Genomic DNA, 16,775 nt, shown 5'->3' with positions numbered 1-16,775 from the left:
TTGGCACACAGGGCCAGTCTGTTCCTGTGCCCTCAAGATCTCTGTTTTGAAGCATGCCCACCGTTCCTGGACTCCTTTGTTTTTGAGGGCTGCTTCCCAAGGAACTCTCTGAATAAGTCTCCTAAACAGGCCAAAGTCTGCCCTCCAGAAGTCCAGTGTAAAAGTCTTACTGATGTTCCTCCTGATTTCACCAAATACTGAGAACTCTATAATTTCATGATTACTCTGCCCCAAGCGACCTCCAACCACCACATCTCCCACCAGCCCATCTCCATTTGCAAACAGCAGGCCTAACATAGTCCCTCCCCTGGTGGGCTTACTCACCAGCTGTGACAAGAAATTGTCCTCCGCACACTCTAAAAACTTACAGGACTGCCTCTTTTCTGCTGTATTAAGTTCCCAGCAGATGTCTGGTAGGCAAAACTCACCTACAAGAACAAGGGCTGGTGATCTTGAAACATTCTCCAGCCTCTTACAGAATAAGTTTTCCACCTCTTCTTCCTGGTTGGGTGGACAGTAACAGACTCCCAGTAGGATGTCAGCACTGTTGGCCTTCCCCTTAATTTATACCCATAGGCATTCAACTTCATCACCACTGGTTTCAATACTCAGGGCATCCAAAACCTCCCTGATATAAAGGGCCACTCCTCCACCTCTTCTCCCTTTCCTGTCTCTCCTGAAGAGCTTGTAGACATCGAGTGCAGTGCTCCAGCTATGTGACTCATCCCACCACGTTTCTGTGATGGTGACTACATCATAGCTCTGCTGCTATACCATGGCCTCCAGCTCTTCTTGTTTTGTTACCCATGCTACATGCATTGGTATACATGCCTTCAGCTGAGCTACTGATTTCACCCTAACTCAGACTTACCACCCTTGGGCCTGGTTCCAGAGAGCCCAGCTGCATCCCCTTCTCCCTTCAAACCTGTTTTAAAGCCCTCTCAATGAGTTCTGCCAGTTTATGAGCTAAGAGATGGGGCCCATCCAGTTCCAGCAGACCAGCGGCCGTAAAAGTTGTCCCATGATCAAATAACACAAAATTCTGCTGATGATACCAACCCTTGAGCCACTTGTTGATAATGTGGGCTCTCCCATTCCTTTCGTTTTTCTCTGCCACCAAGGGGACTGAGCAGAACACCACCTGTGCTCCTGCCCTATCAACCATATTGACCCAGTGCCCGAAAGTCCCTTTTAATTTCCCTGACACTCCTCTGTTCAATCTCATTACTGCCAGCTTGGAGTATCAGCAGTGGGTAATAATCATAGGGCTGAATCAGCCCAGGAAGTCTCTGAGTGATATCCCGTATCCGGGCCCCAGGGAGACAACCCCTGTGGGTTGGGTCCAGTGGACATATGGGGCCCTCTGCTCCCCTCAGAAGGGAGTCACTACCCTTCTTTTCTTTTTAATGCTAGAGGTGGTGATCTGTCTGACAGATGAAGTATAATTGGGAAGCTCTCTGGGCAGATAATTTTCTTCTGCATCCTCTGGCTGACCCCTAGATCCAGGGTCTCATACCTATTCTGAAGTGGCACCTGGGTAGGTGATGGAGATGGGGAGGAGCTTTTATTACCTCCCCAAGGAGGGACCCATTTCCACTCCCCTTCATCCACCAGGTGTCCTCATATTGCATGACAGTGGGAGGCATGGGAGTCCTCTGGCTCCTGGTGGGCCTCCCTCAAGGATGGCTGGATGGAACTCCACCAATCTATTTCTATTTTAAGCGGCATTTAATAAGCAGCACTCATATTATGCCTGGTATGTGACAAAACTAAACAGATTGTAGAATATTTGCAGAATAAATCATATGCATCTACAACATCTATTATAAATACAATATTTTATAAAATACGGTTTTCATCTTAATATGCACTTCATTGTAATTGGTTTGGTAAAGCTGTCACGATGAAGTGAAACCATCTCATACCATTATGTATTTTAACACTATTGATTTTATTAGATGTGGAAGAGATCAAAATTGGCTTTTTACAAATTATTATTTACAAACCTGATTGTGATTTTTCCTGTGAAAGAAAGTACAATAAAATTGATGTGAACTCAAGAAGCAGGAAAGAGACTGATGCAGTTAAAAGGGACAGGGGAATGTGTTCCTCTGAAATCACAGAATCATAGAATGGTTTGGAACCTAGCTGTGTGCCTTGAGAGATCTTGCTTTCTCTCTCACTTGCAGAAATCTCAATTTCTGTCCTTCAAGTAATAGACAATAATGAAATTGAGATATGGTTTCCCAGGTTCTGCAAAGTTTGCAAATAAGAACTTTCTACAGAAAGATACCCCAAGATCTAATTCTTAAGCATGTTTTTATTTGGTCTACTTTTTGGTGTTAGAGGGGAGATTTTGCTAGAGGTATGTTTAAAATATTTAGCAAGTAGATGTAAGCTTATTCTGTTCACCCTTTGGTGCAATTCAGGTAGCTGTGATAAGTACAGAACAGTACACAAAATAGCAAATCCTGCCAACAGGCACAGTGTGGATTTAGCACTAAACTGCTGTACCTGTGCACTTCCTTGGCAGCCCTGAGAAGAAACAGAGTGGGTTCTTGTGTGCCTGTAAAATACCACATGAATGTGGAAACTCCTTGTTTGCCACAAAGGTCTGGCAATTGTAAAAGATTATTGGAACAAAGTAGATTATAGCTAAATGATTTTACATTTCAGTAAAGATGTGCTTTAATTATCTTAATTTATTTCACAGAGAAAACTAATTACATTTAATTGAGTCATGAAAAAATACAACATCTTTTATAATGACTAAGTCCTGTTTATTTCTGTCCAGACATTCAAAACTTTGTTTTTCAGAATAATGAACTTTTTGTTTTGGCAGAAACCCCTAAACGTGACCGTAACAACCTGTAAGCACGTGAGAAAGTTTCAAAGACTATGAATGTCAAATAAGTTTCTTTGCGATATTTTTAAATTGTTATCTTTTAAAAAAAATTTTTTACGAAGCATTCAAGACATTAATTTGTACTGAAGTATGGAAATTGTCCAGGTAGCATCAAAAAGGAAATTACCAAGTCTGAAAATTCCTAGAGAGATTATGAACATGAAACCTGAGAGTACAAGTGAATTTTCTGAGATTTTTGGAATAATGTTATGATTTCTCTTGCAAAAATTCAGAAAATGCAGTATACCTAGCAGCCTAGACCTTTTAAAGTCTTTCTTTTGTAAAGGAAAGGTTTCCGAGAAAGAGATGAAGCCCTCTGTCCTTTAATAGTGAGGGTGCAAGGAGGGAGTTCAAGTTGCTAGTCTTTGTCTGTCATCTGAATTGCTGTTTCCAATTTCCTTCCACTTGGCCACCTATTTCAAATGCCTTATTAATTTCATGATCCAGTTCATATTTGGTGGTTTGGGCTGATTGCTGTTTGTAGATGTGCTTAAGTGACACCTGCTTACAGTGTTGGAAATCTGTGGTAGTGTCATATCGTAACAGGGTGTGTCTGTTTCTCCTAACAAAAGATTTAGGTTTTTTTCCCCAGAGGTGCACTGCTAAAATTTGAAACAACATGACAAGTTTGGGAGATCTGATGAAAATCACTGCCTGTAAATTGCAAGCAGTCACCAATTTGCTTTACCTCTGCTTTTCAGCACCTCTCTTTGTTCACTCAGTCCCACTTTGGTTTTGCTTCTTAAACCGCCCCCAGCTTTGACACAGAGCCTTTTCCTCTGCAACAGGCTGTCAGCCTTCCTTTATCTCTGAGTATAATAACACTACCAAAGAGGACATAATTTTTTCATACATAACTTAAAGTATCTTAATTTTACTCTATAATAACATCTCTCATTAATTCTCATACTAGTTAATTAAGCACAGAAGCGATTTTTCAGTCCAAAATGCCTTGTAAAATATAATTATCCTGAACTGTGTTGTTTCATTTGTTACTTTTGCTCATAAAAAAACTATTAAATATGACTCTTTTAAACCCTTGCTGGTTAATGTTTCTGATGTAATAGGCAACCAGGTACCAAAGTCTAAAATGAAATAAAATTTTGTCATTAAACAAAGAAAATTTGAAATTATTAATTTGAAATAAATGAAACTTTCTTGTCCGATAAAACTTAATGGAAGTTTTTGACCTGTACTCCAAGAGGAACAAACAAGGGGGCCAAAATATCTAGATATGTAATGATCAGTGTTATTAAGAAAGGCAGAAATGATTCTCTAGCTGAGGCTCAGGAAATCTGAATAGACTTAATAAAAGCTTATTTAAATGCTGTAATAAGTATGTATGAATATATGAATCTATCAGGAAAGATCTCTTGAAGGGGAAATGTAGAGTGAAGTGTATTTAGAGCCATTGTGTCTCAGAAGTTTTAAAAAGAACTAGTAGCTAAAGTGCTAAATTTATCAACAAGGTAATGATATATTATTGACTTTGCTGCAGACCATTCCAGAGATAAATTATCTGTTAAGACTTCTGGATGTTTTATCTTTAGTCCTGATATATCACCACTAAGAGCACTAGGTTTACTATCTGTATCACTGTTGGAAGCTTTATTATCTATTCAGAGTGAAAAAGGACTTCTGGAAAATAATTTTTTTTGGATACCATGTGAATCTCAAAAATGTTATTATGTCACAACTGGAGCCATAGTAGTAGCTTTTTTATAGTCAGGAGTGTTTTAATTATCAAGAAATACTTGCATATTAACAAAAAGCTATTTATATTTGTAGAGACAACCTTTGTTTGCCTCAACATTTCTGCTTTCTTCTCTTTCTTTCTCCAGGGCACAATATAGAACTATGATAGCAACTGGAGGAGTCATAACAGGACTGGCTGCCTTAAAAAGGCAAGACTCTGCCAGATCTCAGCAACATGTAAATCTTGCTGGAGTACCAGTTCCTGAGGAGAAGAAACCAGTTAGACGCCGGCCCAGGACAGACGTGGTAATTGTCAGGGGCAAAATCCGTCTCTATTCTCCATCAGGATTCTTTCTTGTTTTGGGAGTGCTTATTGCATTCTTTGGAATTGCAATGGCCATCCTTGGATACTGGCCCCAGAAGGAACAGCTGTTAGAATCTGAAGATAATCCATCTGTAAATGAAACCCGGACCCCGAGAAGCCAAGGAAGCATTTTACTTCGCTTCTTTGAACAGCACATGCACTCAGATAAGATGAAAATGCTGGGCCCTTTCACTATGGGCATTGGAATCTTCATTTTTATTTGTGCAAATGCCATTCTGCATGAAAACCGTGACAAGGAAACAAAAATAATACACATGAGAGACATATACTCCACTGTAATAGACATCCACACCCTGAGGATCAGGGAACAAAAGCAGCTGAGTGGTGCCTTCACTGGCTTGTTGGGGGAAGGGGAGCTCAGGCACAGCGGGAGCTCCTGTGCATCACGACTGGCTGCAAACACAGTTGCGCCTTTCTCTGGCTTCAAGAGTAATCTTAAAATGGATAGTTCTGCTGAAGAAGATGAAATTACCCTCAATGAAGATAGGACCACTAGTAGCCTCCTGCCACCTCTGCTGGCTGAGCAGTCTGGTTCAGTCTTTGGACTTTACCCTCACTCCAGCAAGGTTTCAGATGACAAAAACACTAACTCTATAAAGTGTGAAACAAAATCCATTGTATCTTCTTCCATTAGTGCTTTCACACTGCCAGTAATTAAACTGAATAACTGTGTTATCGATGAACCCAGTATAGACAACATAACTGAGGACTCAGAGATCACCAGGAGTCAGTCTAGAAATCTGTCAGTGGATTCTCTGGCCATTCCACTACCTGATACCAATGAATCCTACAGACGAGCTGCTTCCATGCTGCCACGACACAATTCATTTGTGGACACTCCATCTGATCCGTTCAAATCTTCTATGACTCTCGGACCAGGCACAGGAAAGCTTTTATCTCCTGGTGCTGCCAGGAAGCAGTTTGGTTCCAACACATCTTTGCATCTTCTGACTTCCCATTCTAAGTCCCTGGACTTGGACAGGGGTCCATCTACGCTCACTGTCCAAGCTGAACAAAGGAAACACCCCAGCTGGCCCAGACTGGATCGGAGCAACAGTAAAGGCTATATGAAACTAGAAAACAAGGAGGACCCAATGGATAGATTACTTGTGCCACAAGCAGCAGTCAAGAAAGACTTTACTAATAAGGAAAAGCTTCTTATGATATCAAGATCTCATAATAATTTGAGTTTTGAACACGATGAGTTTTTGAGTAACAATCTGAAGCGAGGAACTTCTGAAACAAGATTTTAATGTTAAATTGCAATTTAGAAGGTGTCATACAGTATTTTTTAAAAAAGCATTTTGACAAGTGTTTCCTTTTCAGTGAGACTGTACAAGCCTGTTCTTAACCAAATGCTTAATAGCCCATTAAAATTGGCTTGTACGAACAGAGATCTTCATCTTTGTAATACCAAGAGTTTCTTGTCTTAGTAACATTCGGCTGCAATACTGCACATTATCATTGCTCGGACAGTTTTGTTACAACTGATTCCAATTATTCTCAAGTCACTATCTCTTTTGTTCTATATACGCATGTTACTTTTCACCAATTTGAGTCCAGGAGACTGCATTAGGAAAAAAACTCAGTTTACCTGTAAGTTCTCTTGATTTAAAGACTGCGAGACACTGAAAGGCATGGTCTTGTGGTCTAAAATAGGAAGTGAGCAGGAGCACATACTGAAATTGTCAAGTCCAGGCCTTTATTCCTAGGTGTTGTCTTTCACATGCAGTACATCTCAGTAACTGCAGTCTTGCCATTGTCATTGTGAGAACTTGTTTACATACTGGGGTGGGTGGATAGAAAAGAGTGGATATATTAAAACCATTTTTGTGAATTCACTGTAATTGATCAAGCTGAATACCAGTGTTGTGAATTATTAACTATGCTTTGTACAATAATCTTTCTACATCCATTGTAATTTAATCCTGTAATTCTGGAAAAGCATATATAAAGTAAGAAATCTGAATTTTTTTCTGGGATTAAGTCTCTAAACCACTTTGATTGGCAGCTGTTTTAAAATCAAAGTAGATTCATTTAAAATCTTAGGAAGATGATGAATGCCAACAGGATTTTAGAAACATGGTATATAATAAGATGATATTGTAACTTGCATCTGAAGACAATAATGGAGACTGAACATATTGCCTCTCATTACAGTAACAAGATGCTAAATAACTAGATTTCTATGTTCAAAATACTGACACAAAGTATACAATTCAATACGTATACTAACATAGTATGAAAGCCCCTTGCCTAAATTTTGATTTATATATTCCACATAATTATTGGTGTGATAGTTTACTGAAGACTTAGCTGTGTCAGTTGGCATTACAGGATTTTGCAAAAGGAATTGACATTTAAAACAATGTTTTTCTCAGCAAAGCAAGCTTCACAGTTGACAGTTGTAGGCTATTGCTAAAGAAAAGGAGAATTGGAATGTGCATATCAGGTTTTCATGCATTTCATTGCTGTTTAGGCCATGATTCTGCCATTACAGCCGTGCTAGAGAATGTCCCTTCAAAGCTGCAAGGCTCACCCAACAGGATGTTGGTCTTAATTGGTCGGATTGGATATATTCACTTACCCTAAATACTCAGGAATTATTTTTAATGGCTTTTCCCAAAAAGAATCAAGCTTGTTAAAATGTTGTGATTTCCCAATTAGTTAGATTATGAAAGATTGAGGATAAAATACCTTTTTTTTTTAAAAAATTATTATTATTCAGCTCCGTATTTCAACTGTGCAATGTTTATGTATCAGGAGCATTACTTGCCCAGTGAGTTGAGGCATAGTGTTAACTGTTAGAACCTCAAGCCTATATATTGTAACAGAGTTGGCTAAATATTTTGCTATGAAGCTTTTAATAACTCACTGGTTTGTGTTCTTAAGACATTTGCTATTTTTTGCAATAAAATGTCTCTCTACACATATCCATTGTAAGACCTGTTTTTTCCTCTGTGGTCTCCATATCAAAGTATAATTGTGTATCATAACACTGTACAAAACATTGTGCCTAAATTATTAGCATGCCACAAGATATTTCTTCATAACTGATTTCAATGACATGTCTACACATGGAAAGGCTGAATGCTTTTTTTTACTCATGAAATGTGAAATGTATTCAAAGTGAGTTTGCTGCAAGAAACTTTATTTAAAAAGAACATCCTGCTCTTTTTAGTTTGGCAGTAAGTATTGTTATAAAAATGGAAAACACTATTAAAGATATGAGTGATGTAAGCTTTTTATTTCCTTAATTGCTACATTAAACCACAGCTTAAAAGACATTTCATATACTTTCGTATATGGGAATGGTAGTTCCTTTGTAGGTATAGCAGGTGATGAGCTTTTAATTTTAACAGAGATAATAGGTACTGAAAAATGCACTCACTTGGGAAAAATTTATCAAGGTAAAGCTATCAAAATAGCACCATATAAAGAAACTTCATGGTTGACAGATCTACTACAAAAGTATTCCCATATTAACATAAAATTAAGTGTTTCATTCAGATAACCACAGGACTGTTGAGGTTCAAAGGGCCCTACAGAGGTCATCTTGTCCACCCCCATCCTGCTCAAGCAGGGCTGTCTCAACAGCATGGAGCTGGTTGCCCAGAACTGTGTTAAGATGTTTTTCCACAACCCCATGGAGAGAGACCTCACAACCTCTCTTTCTGACCTGTGCCAGTGCTTGGCCACCCTCACAGTAAAGGAGGTTATCTAATGGTCACAGGCACCCTCCTGTTTCACTTTCTGCCCATTGTCCCTTGTCCTGACTCTTTCCAGAGCCTGGCACCTTCTTTTTTGTTCTGCCTTTAGGTATCTTTACACAATACACTGAGCCCTCTCTAGCTAAACAGCCCCAGCTGGTTCAGCCATTCCTCATAGGTCCCTTCATCATCTTTGTGGCCCTTCTCACCACTGGCTCCGATATGTCCACGTCTTTGTTGTTCTGAGGAGACCAGAACTGGACCCAGCACTCCAGATTGTGTCCTCACCAGTGCTGTGTAGAGGAGAAGGACCTTCAGGGTTCATGTAGGACTTTGCATAGTTTCATATTCCTTAGGTAGTTCCAGCTTGAGCTCAGGTTGAGAAACCTTGTTCAAGAGGCTTGAGCATAGTCAGAAGTTAAAAACTGCAGCAGGGCAAAGATGTCTCTGGGCCCTTTGCAATACACTGGGTTATACAGGAACCTTACAGCAGCCAAAATGGGAGCCATGTGCTGTTGGCAAGTAAGGGACTGTTAAAGACAAAAGCATGTATAAAACTGTATCTTTAGGTTATAAATATCATATTTAGTTTCTGATACAGTTCGCAGACCTTTATTTAATTTGATTTCCATTATGGATATGCAGCCCCACTATGAGTTTCTCAGATACACAGCAGGGTGAAAAAGAAACCAAAGTCAGGATAGTTTTGTCATCAGAGGAAACAATTGTGGAGCTACACCACAAACTTTTTCCTAGAATAAGAAGCTAAACCTTGTGTCTATTCAGAGGATGTGTTATGGTTCTGCATCCTTTATATGTAGTAACTCCAAAAAAAAAATCATTTAGGTCATACAACGAGTTTTCTCCTTCCTTTGCCTAAGACTATTAAAAAATGTACTTTCTACTTCTTAGGTAAGCTTCTTAATCACTGCCTGTGGATCAGACTGATGGTTAGGTCTGTCACTCCTGAGCAAAACAGACTTTTTTGAGCAAGTTTCATCAGGAAAAAAAAGCATCACTCTACAGGGATAGGGTTACAATGCTGGGTTACAGTCTCTTCCAGCATTGCTTCTGTATTTTACATGAAATGGTTGCTGGGTAAAATCCTTGAAACAGGGCTTGGGTTCTTGACAGGTTGATACTTTAACTACTCCCTGGTGATTCCAATTTACTCTCCCTGGGAGGCAAGGAACAAACCCTTCCTTGCAGAGCAGTGCCCTGTTCAGCAGGAGGGATTGACAAATGCTTTTAGCTGCTCAGTTGTACATGGCTTAATGGATGGGAAGGCATGAGTTTTCTCAGCAGCAGAAGGATTTTGGCACAGTGTTACTCATCCTGATGGTTTTCCTAAGGCTGGAGCTGTGTAAAGGATGGAAAGGTGAGCTGGCACTCCCAGTATAGTTTTGGAAGAAAGTAGAATTTTATATTATTAACTGAGCAGAATTCTTGAGGTTGTCAGGTTTGGAGGTAGATATCTACAACTATCCTGCCTCTTACATTATTACCTAAATAAATTTTTTTGCAACCATATCGTAGTGCCTTTCTCAGATCCTAAGTTGATTTTGCTTATTCTTAAAATGCAGCATTGCTGGCCCTGTCGCTTATGCTGAGAGAAATTTGGGAAATAGGATTAACCTGCAGCAGCAGCTTCTCTCTGAAGTGTTTCATGCTGCTTGTGGAGTTCCTGGATTGCTTTAGTCTTATACTCTTAAATTATTTCTTTATGTGAGATTTTTTTCTGATCCTTTCCAGGAAATTCTGCCTTCATCTTCCCAGCACTCTTGGGGATTTTTTTGGTTAATTTTCCTACCAAATATGGTATTGTGATGAGCAAGTATAAATCTTTTAGCAAGACTGTGCATGTGTATATGAGAGTGCAAATGGAATAAATAGCCTATTACAATGTAGGAGTGCTTCGATTAGTATGATTTAGCTACTCAAGGGCAGGTTCATGGCCTTTGTCTAAATCTTTTCAAATTAAACTCAGGAGCAAATTGATTGCAGTTATCACAGCTGTTCTGTTTAACTTTCAAGTGGCACTTATTAATTCCTCCATTTCTATTCTATGTATGGCCATATTGGTTTGTATTTCAGGATTCAGTAGCTGAAATAAACCTTAAATATTTTACACATTCAGTAAAGCCCATTTCTTAATAGTATTACTTGTCTGAATAACTGTTGGCAGAATTACAACCATAAGTCTCATTAGAAATGGAAATGGGATAGTTAGAACACTTCTGTTTTAGATTAGCATGGCCAGCAGGTCAAGGGAGGGGATTCTGCCCCTTTGCTCTACTCTGGTGAGAGCCCACCAGCAGTGCTGCATCCAGCTCTGGGGTCCCCAGCGCAGGAAGGACATGGACCAGTTGTAGTGAGTCCAGAGGAGGATGCCAAGTTGATCAGAAGGCTGGAACACCTTTCCTGTGAGGGAAGGCTGAGAGAATTGGGATTGTTCAGCCTGGAAAAGAGAAGGCTTCATGGTGACCTAGTTGTGGCTTTCCGGTACCCAAAGGGAGCATACAAGAAAGATGGGGCAAGACTATTTACAAGACCACATGGTGACAGGACAAGGGGACACGTGTTCAAATTTAAAGTGAGTAGGCCTAAATTAAATATTAGGAAAAAGTGTTTACCATGAGGGTGGTGAGGCACTGGAATGGGTTTCCAGGAGATGTTGTGGATGCCTTATTCCTGGAGGTGTTCAAGGCCTGGTTGAATGGGGCTCTGAGCAACCTGGTGAGTTGAAGGTGTCTGCCCATGGCAGAGGGTTTGGAACTAGATGATCTTCAAGGTCCCCCTCCAACCCAATCCAAAAAAAAAAAAAAAAAAAAAAAAAAAAAAAAAAAAAAAATTGAAATAAAACATCTCACTGTATTAAATAAAATATCTGTATGCGTTGATTGTAATTCAGGTAAGATAATGCTTTAGAGGAGAGTCCTTTACAACCACTGTGAATTGTCCATAGGAAGAAACATAAAGCCATTGTTTCCCCTTATCAGTTTTTATTCCAGCTAGTGTAATTATTCAGGATAGCATTCACAGAAACTTCTAATCCCACTAAGCCTTTCGGTTCACGGGTGTAATTTTGTAAACTATTGCAGATTAATTATGAGTTGCCAGTAAATATATTTCCCTTATCAGTTGGCAATTCTTATCATCACTGTAATTTCATTGCAACAGCCAATGGCTCTGCTATTAAAAAGAATTGTTCCAGGAATAGCCTTATATCCAGTGTAAATATATTGATATTTCTAGGGGTTTGTTTTTCATATTTTTAAAGAAATTAATCACTTAATTGGTCAGAGCTATCCTGTGATTCACCATACGTCTGATTTAGCACCAGGATCATTTTGTTCTCAGAATAGGTTCCTACTTTGTAGGCAGCACTGTATCTGGTTTTGGCCTCTAAAATACTTTTTTTTTTTCATTTTTATTATTATATTTCATTTCATTCCAGCCCATTGGACAATTCGGTTTTCCTTCTGATCTCTTCTATATTGATGACACTTACCTACTCAGTGAGTGCAGTCCAACAGGAGTAGATCTGTGCTTGTTGCCAAGGTCTCACTATCCATCCTGGCTGCATTTTAGAGACTTTACTTGACTAGCTCACACTTGGGCTGGTTGGACTGAACATCCTTTGATGATTGGAATATGTTATGGGCATCTGGAGGACAGCTCCTCATTTATTTGCCCCTGGAGGGAGTCCAGTGGGTGCTGTGAGATTGCTCTTTGGGATGAACTGAAGTTTGGCACATGAGGCCAACTTGGGGATTTATTTCAAAGGAACACTACTGATGTGGAGAAAAACATTTTTCTTAGCTACATCCTCAGTGACTTCTGACAATTGCATCAGCACAAATGTACATTTCCCATAGATCTGATAGTAAATACCATCTGGTAAGATTGCTTTCATGTCATCCTTTACAAACCTTACTGATTATCTCCCCAAAGCCTTATACATCCCCGTGCCAGCCCAATCTGCCACCTCCTTATTTGATATTCAGCATATTTTTCCTCCAAATTCTCTTTTCTATCTTGGGTAATGATTTCATATGCTACTGTATGAAATGCTTTGCTTAAGTTAGAGCAGATAAGCTCTACTGCATGTTTTGTCCAGAAAACTATTATTTCAAAAAGACATACCTGGTGTTGCACATCTACTCTGCATCTTACCCGGCTTTCTATTTTCATTCTTGTCTTTAGAGCTTTGATTTCTTTTTTCTGAAGCCTTCCATATGACCTGTGTGACAGGTCTGCAAGTGGACAGATAAATTTTCCTTCTTTCTTCAGTTATATAAACAAATAAATTTAAAGGATTACTGCCTTTAGCATACAGTGCCTTACCTCTGTCAGGTCAGTTGACTTACTGAAATCCCTTGCTGCAATGTGTTTCGTGTGCTGATTTCTGTCTGCTGTACTGGAGGTTATGTGCCCTCACACTGTGAGAGTATTCAGGGCTTGAATTAAGCTTCCTCATAGCTTTCATTTTCACTGTTTCTTTCTTCAACTTTCCACCCTTTCCTATCTCCCATTTCCATATTTTTTTTCCTACTGGTGACCTTCTCTTAACCTTTTCTAATACAGTTACCCTAGTTGAAAAAATGAGGCAGAGTAATCACTTAGCATGTAGGCTTAATCTGGAACAAACTTGTCACTTTTAGTGGTTTTGAGGCAGGGAGTTTTTTCATTTTAAAATGAGTTAAAAGGTGGCTGAACATGGCACTTCAGGCTTTGCGCTGTGTTCCCACACTCACTGCACTGTAACATTTATTTCCCCACTGTGTTTCCTCGCATGAAGTGTTGGTGGGATTTTTTAAATTTCATTTTGGTGACACTGTCATTAATCCATCTGGGTCTGGAGTTATTTCCAGAAGCTTTGTACAGTTGAGGTGTACATTTCTGTGCTGCTGGTTTAAAAAAAGCTATCTCTTACCTGAGACCCAAACGACCAGCCTGGCTGACTTCAATGACTACTTTTCTTCTGAAACTGTCAGAATTTGCTCAAAAGAGAGCAACAACAGTTAATTTGAAGTTCCACTGTAATTTACCCTTTTGATTTGAAGTTAATTGGATCAGCTCATGAGCACTTGAGTTTCTAGGAGCATCTTGTCTACAGCACACACAGTGCTTAACAAGAGCCGGTTGGTATTTGCTACAGTGATTGTTTGTAGTGGAGATCTTTTGGCTCTTGTACATGGGGATATCTCCGCTCAGTTGTCACAACTACCATTTGCTCACAGTCTTGTTTCTGGGAAATCAAGTTTATATAAAGAGAAGGTAAAAATTCTAGGTAAAGACAGTATTTAACTTGGTTAGCAATCATCTGCTTTTTAATTCAGTTACTGCAGGAAAAAAATATTCCTGTGCTTTTATCTACTAATCTTGATTGTCTGGAGGTTTAAAATATTTGTCCAATGTAATTCTGAAAACAGTGAGCCAGAACTGTTATCCAAGATGAGAATATAATGTTACTATGGAGACTCAAGGGAATATAATATTTTCAGTAATAAGCTATATAGTTTCCATAGTATAGTCACAAAAGTTCATTTTTGAGTCTGTTAAACTTGTATTTTCACTGACATGCTTTCCTAAAGGCAATTTTGTTATTACTGTACAGAAGCACTTCACTTAACTCTTTCCAGGGTACAACTTTTTAGCATTTTTTGGAAATAATTATAAATTGTCATGTTTTATTCTACCTTAAAGGGATGTTGCTCCAGTTATTGTTGTGATTATTGTCTTACTGTGATCACAAGTTTTTCAATGTTCTTCATTGATTCAAATAAAAATATGTGAGTGAAAAAAATGAAGATCACCTTTTATCACACAGAGGGTACAATACAGTTGAACTCATCTGGCATCCATAGAGAATTCATTATCATTTTAACATCAGGAAGCACTCTGGTGTATGGTGTGAGCATATTGTGTTACCTGCAGCAAACGAGTGTTCTTTATTATCTCTTTATGAGGACTAGGAAGAGAATTAGATTTATAACTATATTACATGGCAGCACCCTTTGATTCTTGTGTAGAGGAGTCAGATGAATACAATAGATTAGGAGGGGTTAGGAATTAATAAAATGGACATTAGATTCTCATTAAACTATACTTGGTAAATCCACATGCCTTATAACTAACACTGAAATGGAGGCCTCTTGCTTATTGTCATAGCAAACAGTCCTGATTATTCTACTGAGGAAGAAGCTACACATCTTTCTTTTCCACTGAATTTTTGAATGAACGCTTTTGTTCTTATGGCATTGTTACCTATCTCACTGTTATCTAAGACAGTTTTTCACAGGTTTTTCATGCTTTATCTTAATACTTCGTTTTACTCTGCACTTTGCTTTTCCAGGTAGAACAGGGTAGGGCATTTTTTGGAAGTCATTAATAGCTGTCTGATACTTGCAGTTTCACCTGTATCCCAGACTGCTAGGGGACAGATGGGCCTCAGCTGACTGTGCAATTCACCCTCCGTTGTAATATCACAGTGACTCAGATGAATTGTGATTTTGGACAGCATTAATAGACTAATGGTTTTTAGAAACATAACAGGTTGTAGCTTCGAATATCCATTCTGGTAATGAAGCCCTGTGAACCTTTGGAATAGCTCTCTGTGATTTTCCTGTCTGTATTTACTCTTTTCATCTTTCAAACATCCAGTGTCTTGGTGATTGTCTGTGAATGAGCACACCATTTGCAGAAATCAAAATCTCTTCCTGAAAAGAGAAGAGAGCAGAAAGTTTTCTTGATATGTATTATTTGTAAGCTATTTATTCAGTTTCTATTCTGTTGCTAAAGGTAGGCTTGGGTGCTTTTTAATGACTGTGTGTTTATAATAGTCAGTTACTTTCTCCTCAGAGATCTGCAGATCCTAATTAGTTCGTGTTATAAGCAGCTTTCCAGACCTAAGGCAGATGGAAAAAATGTATCCCTGAGCCCCTCTATGTCTTACTGACTTCCAGAACATATTGAAAGTTTTATTTTTGTAAATGAAATTATTTAATTTGAATCCTGTGCTAGATCATATATGCATGTGAATTTACATACATAGTCATATATCTATATACGCACAATGTCTGTTATTAGATCTGAAAGCTGATTTCCTTCAGAATATTCTGCTTTTGTTGCTTACCAGGGAAGAACAGCAGGGTGCAGAGGGAGTGGGGAGAGGAAGATATGTGTGTCCAAAATGATGGGCTGCCTTTATTTGTTCCTGCCTCGGTGGAAATAAGCACAATATAAATCATTAAAGCAGAAACTCATAAAGTGTGAAATTTATTAATGAGATTAAAGAACCGTAAATGGAGTCTAACATCCTAAGTCTGGGTTTGGAACTGAGCAGCCAAAAATATTACCAAAGAGTCTTGAGGAATTCAGGCTACTATGTTATTAAATTCTCTGACTTTTAAAAACAAGGTGGCTTCTCTGATTTTATCATTTTTGGAGAACCCCAGAAAAATTAAAAGGTTAGTGCACTGAATCAGGAAGAGATCTGTTGCTTGCAAAAGACTTGGAAAGTCTATCACAAACGTATTTCTGTTCTTATCACACACTGTTGCAGATGGAGTGAAGCCCTTTCCTCATATGGGGGTGTATGTAAGTAGAGGGAATAGATGAGTAGGAATATGTTTATTGATACAAACCAGTGATATAACAAAATTTGATAGTAAAGGTGACTGTGATTTAAAAAAATTTGATGGTGAGGTACATTTGATTATTTACTGCAGAAACAGGGTCAGGCAAATCTGTCGGGGGCCCTTCTGATGAGTTCAAGGATGCAGCCATCACAACCCTCACTGGTGGCTATGGCATAAGCAGGGGAGGAGCAAAGCCATCACAATATTATTAACAAAAAGAAAAAAAAAAAAAAAACAGAAAAAAAACCCTATGAAGACATGACCTCCTTAATATGTGGTACAAAACATCATTAAGAGACATGTTTCCAAATTGTCCATACAACAAGAAATCACCCTTTCCTTTTGACATCCTGGAACTCAAACCTGTGTACTGGCTGGAAAGGTGAAAGGGCCACTGAACTTCCCAACACAGTTTTGCAGCCTCTTTGAGACAGATC

General features: G+C 38.8%; 1 protein-coding gene across 1 annotated transcript in view; it reads left to right on the top strand.

Moving 5' to 3' along the window:
* The window catches only part of TMEM200A (transmembrane protein 200A), a 58,410-nt gene extending 50,494 nt beyond the window's left edge, over nucleotides 1-7,916 (top strand). The window contains exon 2 of the mRNA XM_066179194.1: nucleotides 4,747-7,916. Coding sequence (XP_066035291.1) covers nucleotides 4,763-6,238 — 1,476 coding nt within the window. The 5' untranslated portion in view covers nucleotides 4,747-4,762 and the 3' untranslated portion in view covers nucleotides 6,239-7,916. The remainder of the gene's footprint in view (nucleotides 1-4,746) is intronic.
* The last annotated feature ends 8,859 nt before the right edge of the window (nucleotides 7,917-16,775 follow it).

The sequence above is a fragment of the Chamaea fasciata genome, unplaced genomic scaffold (assembly GCF_029207755.1).
Source record: "Chamaea fasciata isolate MVZ Bird 193981 ecotype frontalis unplaced genomic scaffold, bChaFas1.0.hap1 SCAF_3, whole genome shotgun sequence".
NCBI classification, from domain to species: Eukaryota; Metazoa; Chordata; class Aves; order Passeriformes; family Sylviidae; genus Chamaea; species Chamaea fasciata.
This window is presented reverse-complemented; position numbering and strand designations above follow the sequence as displayed.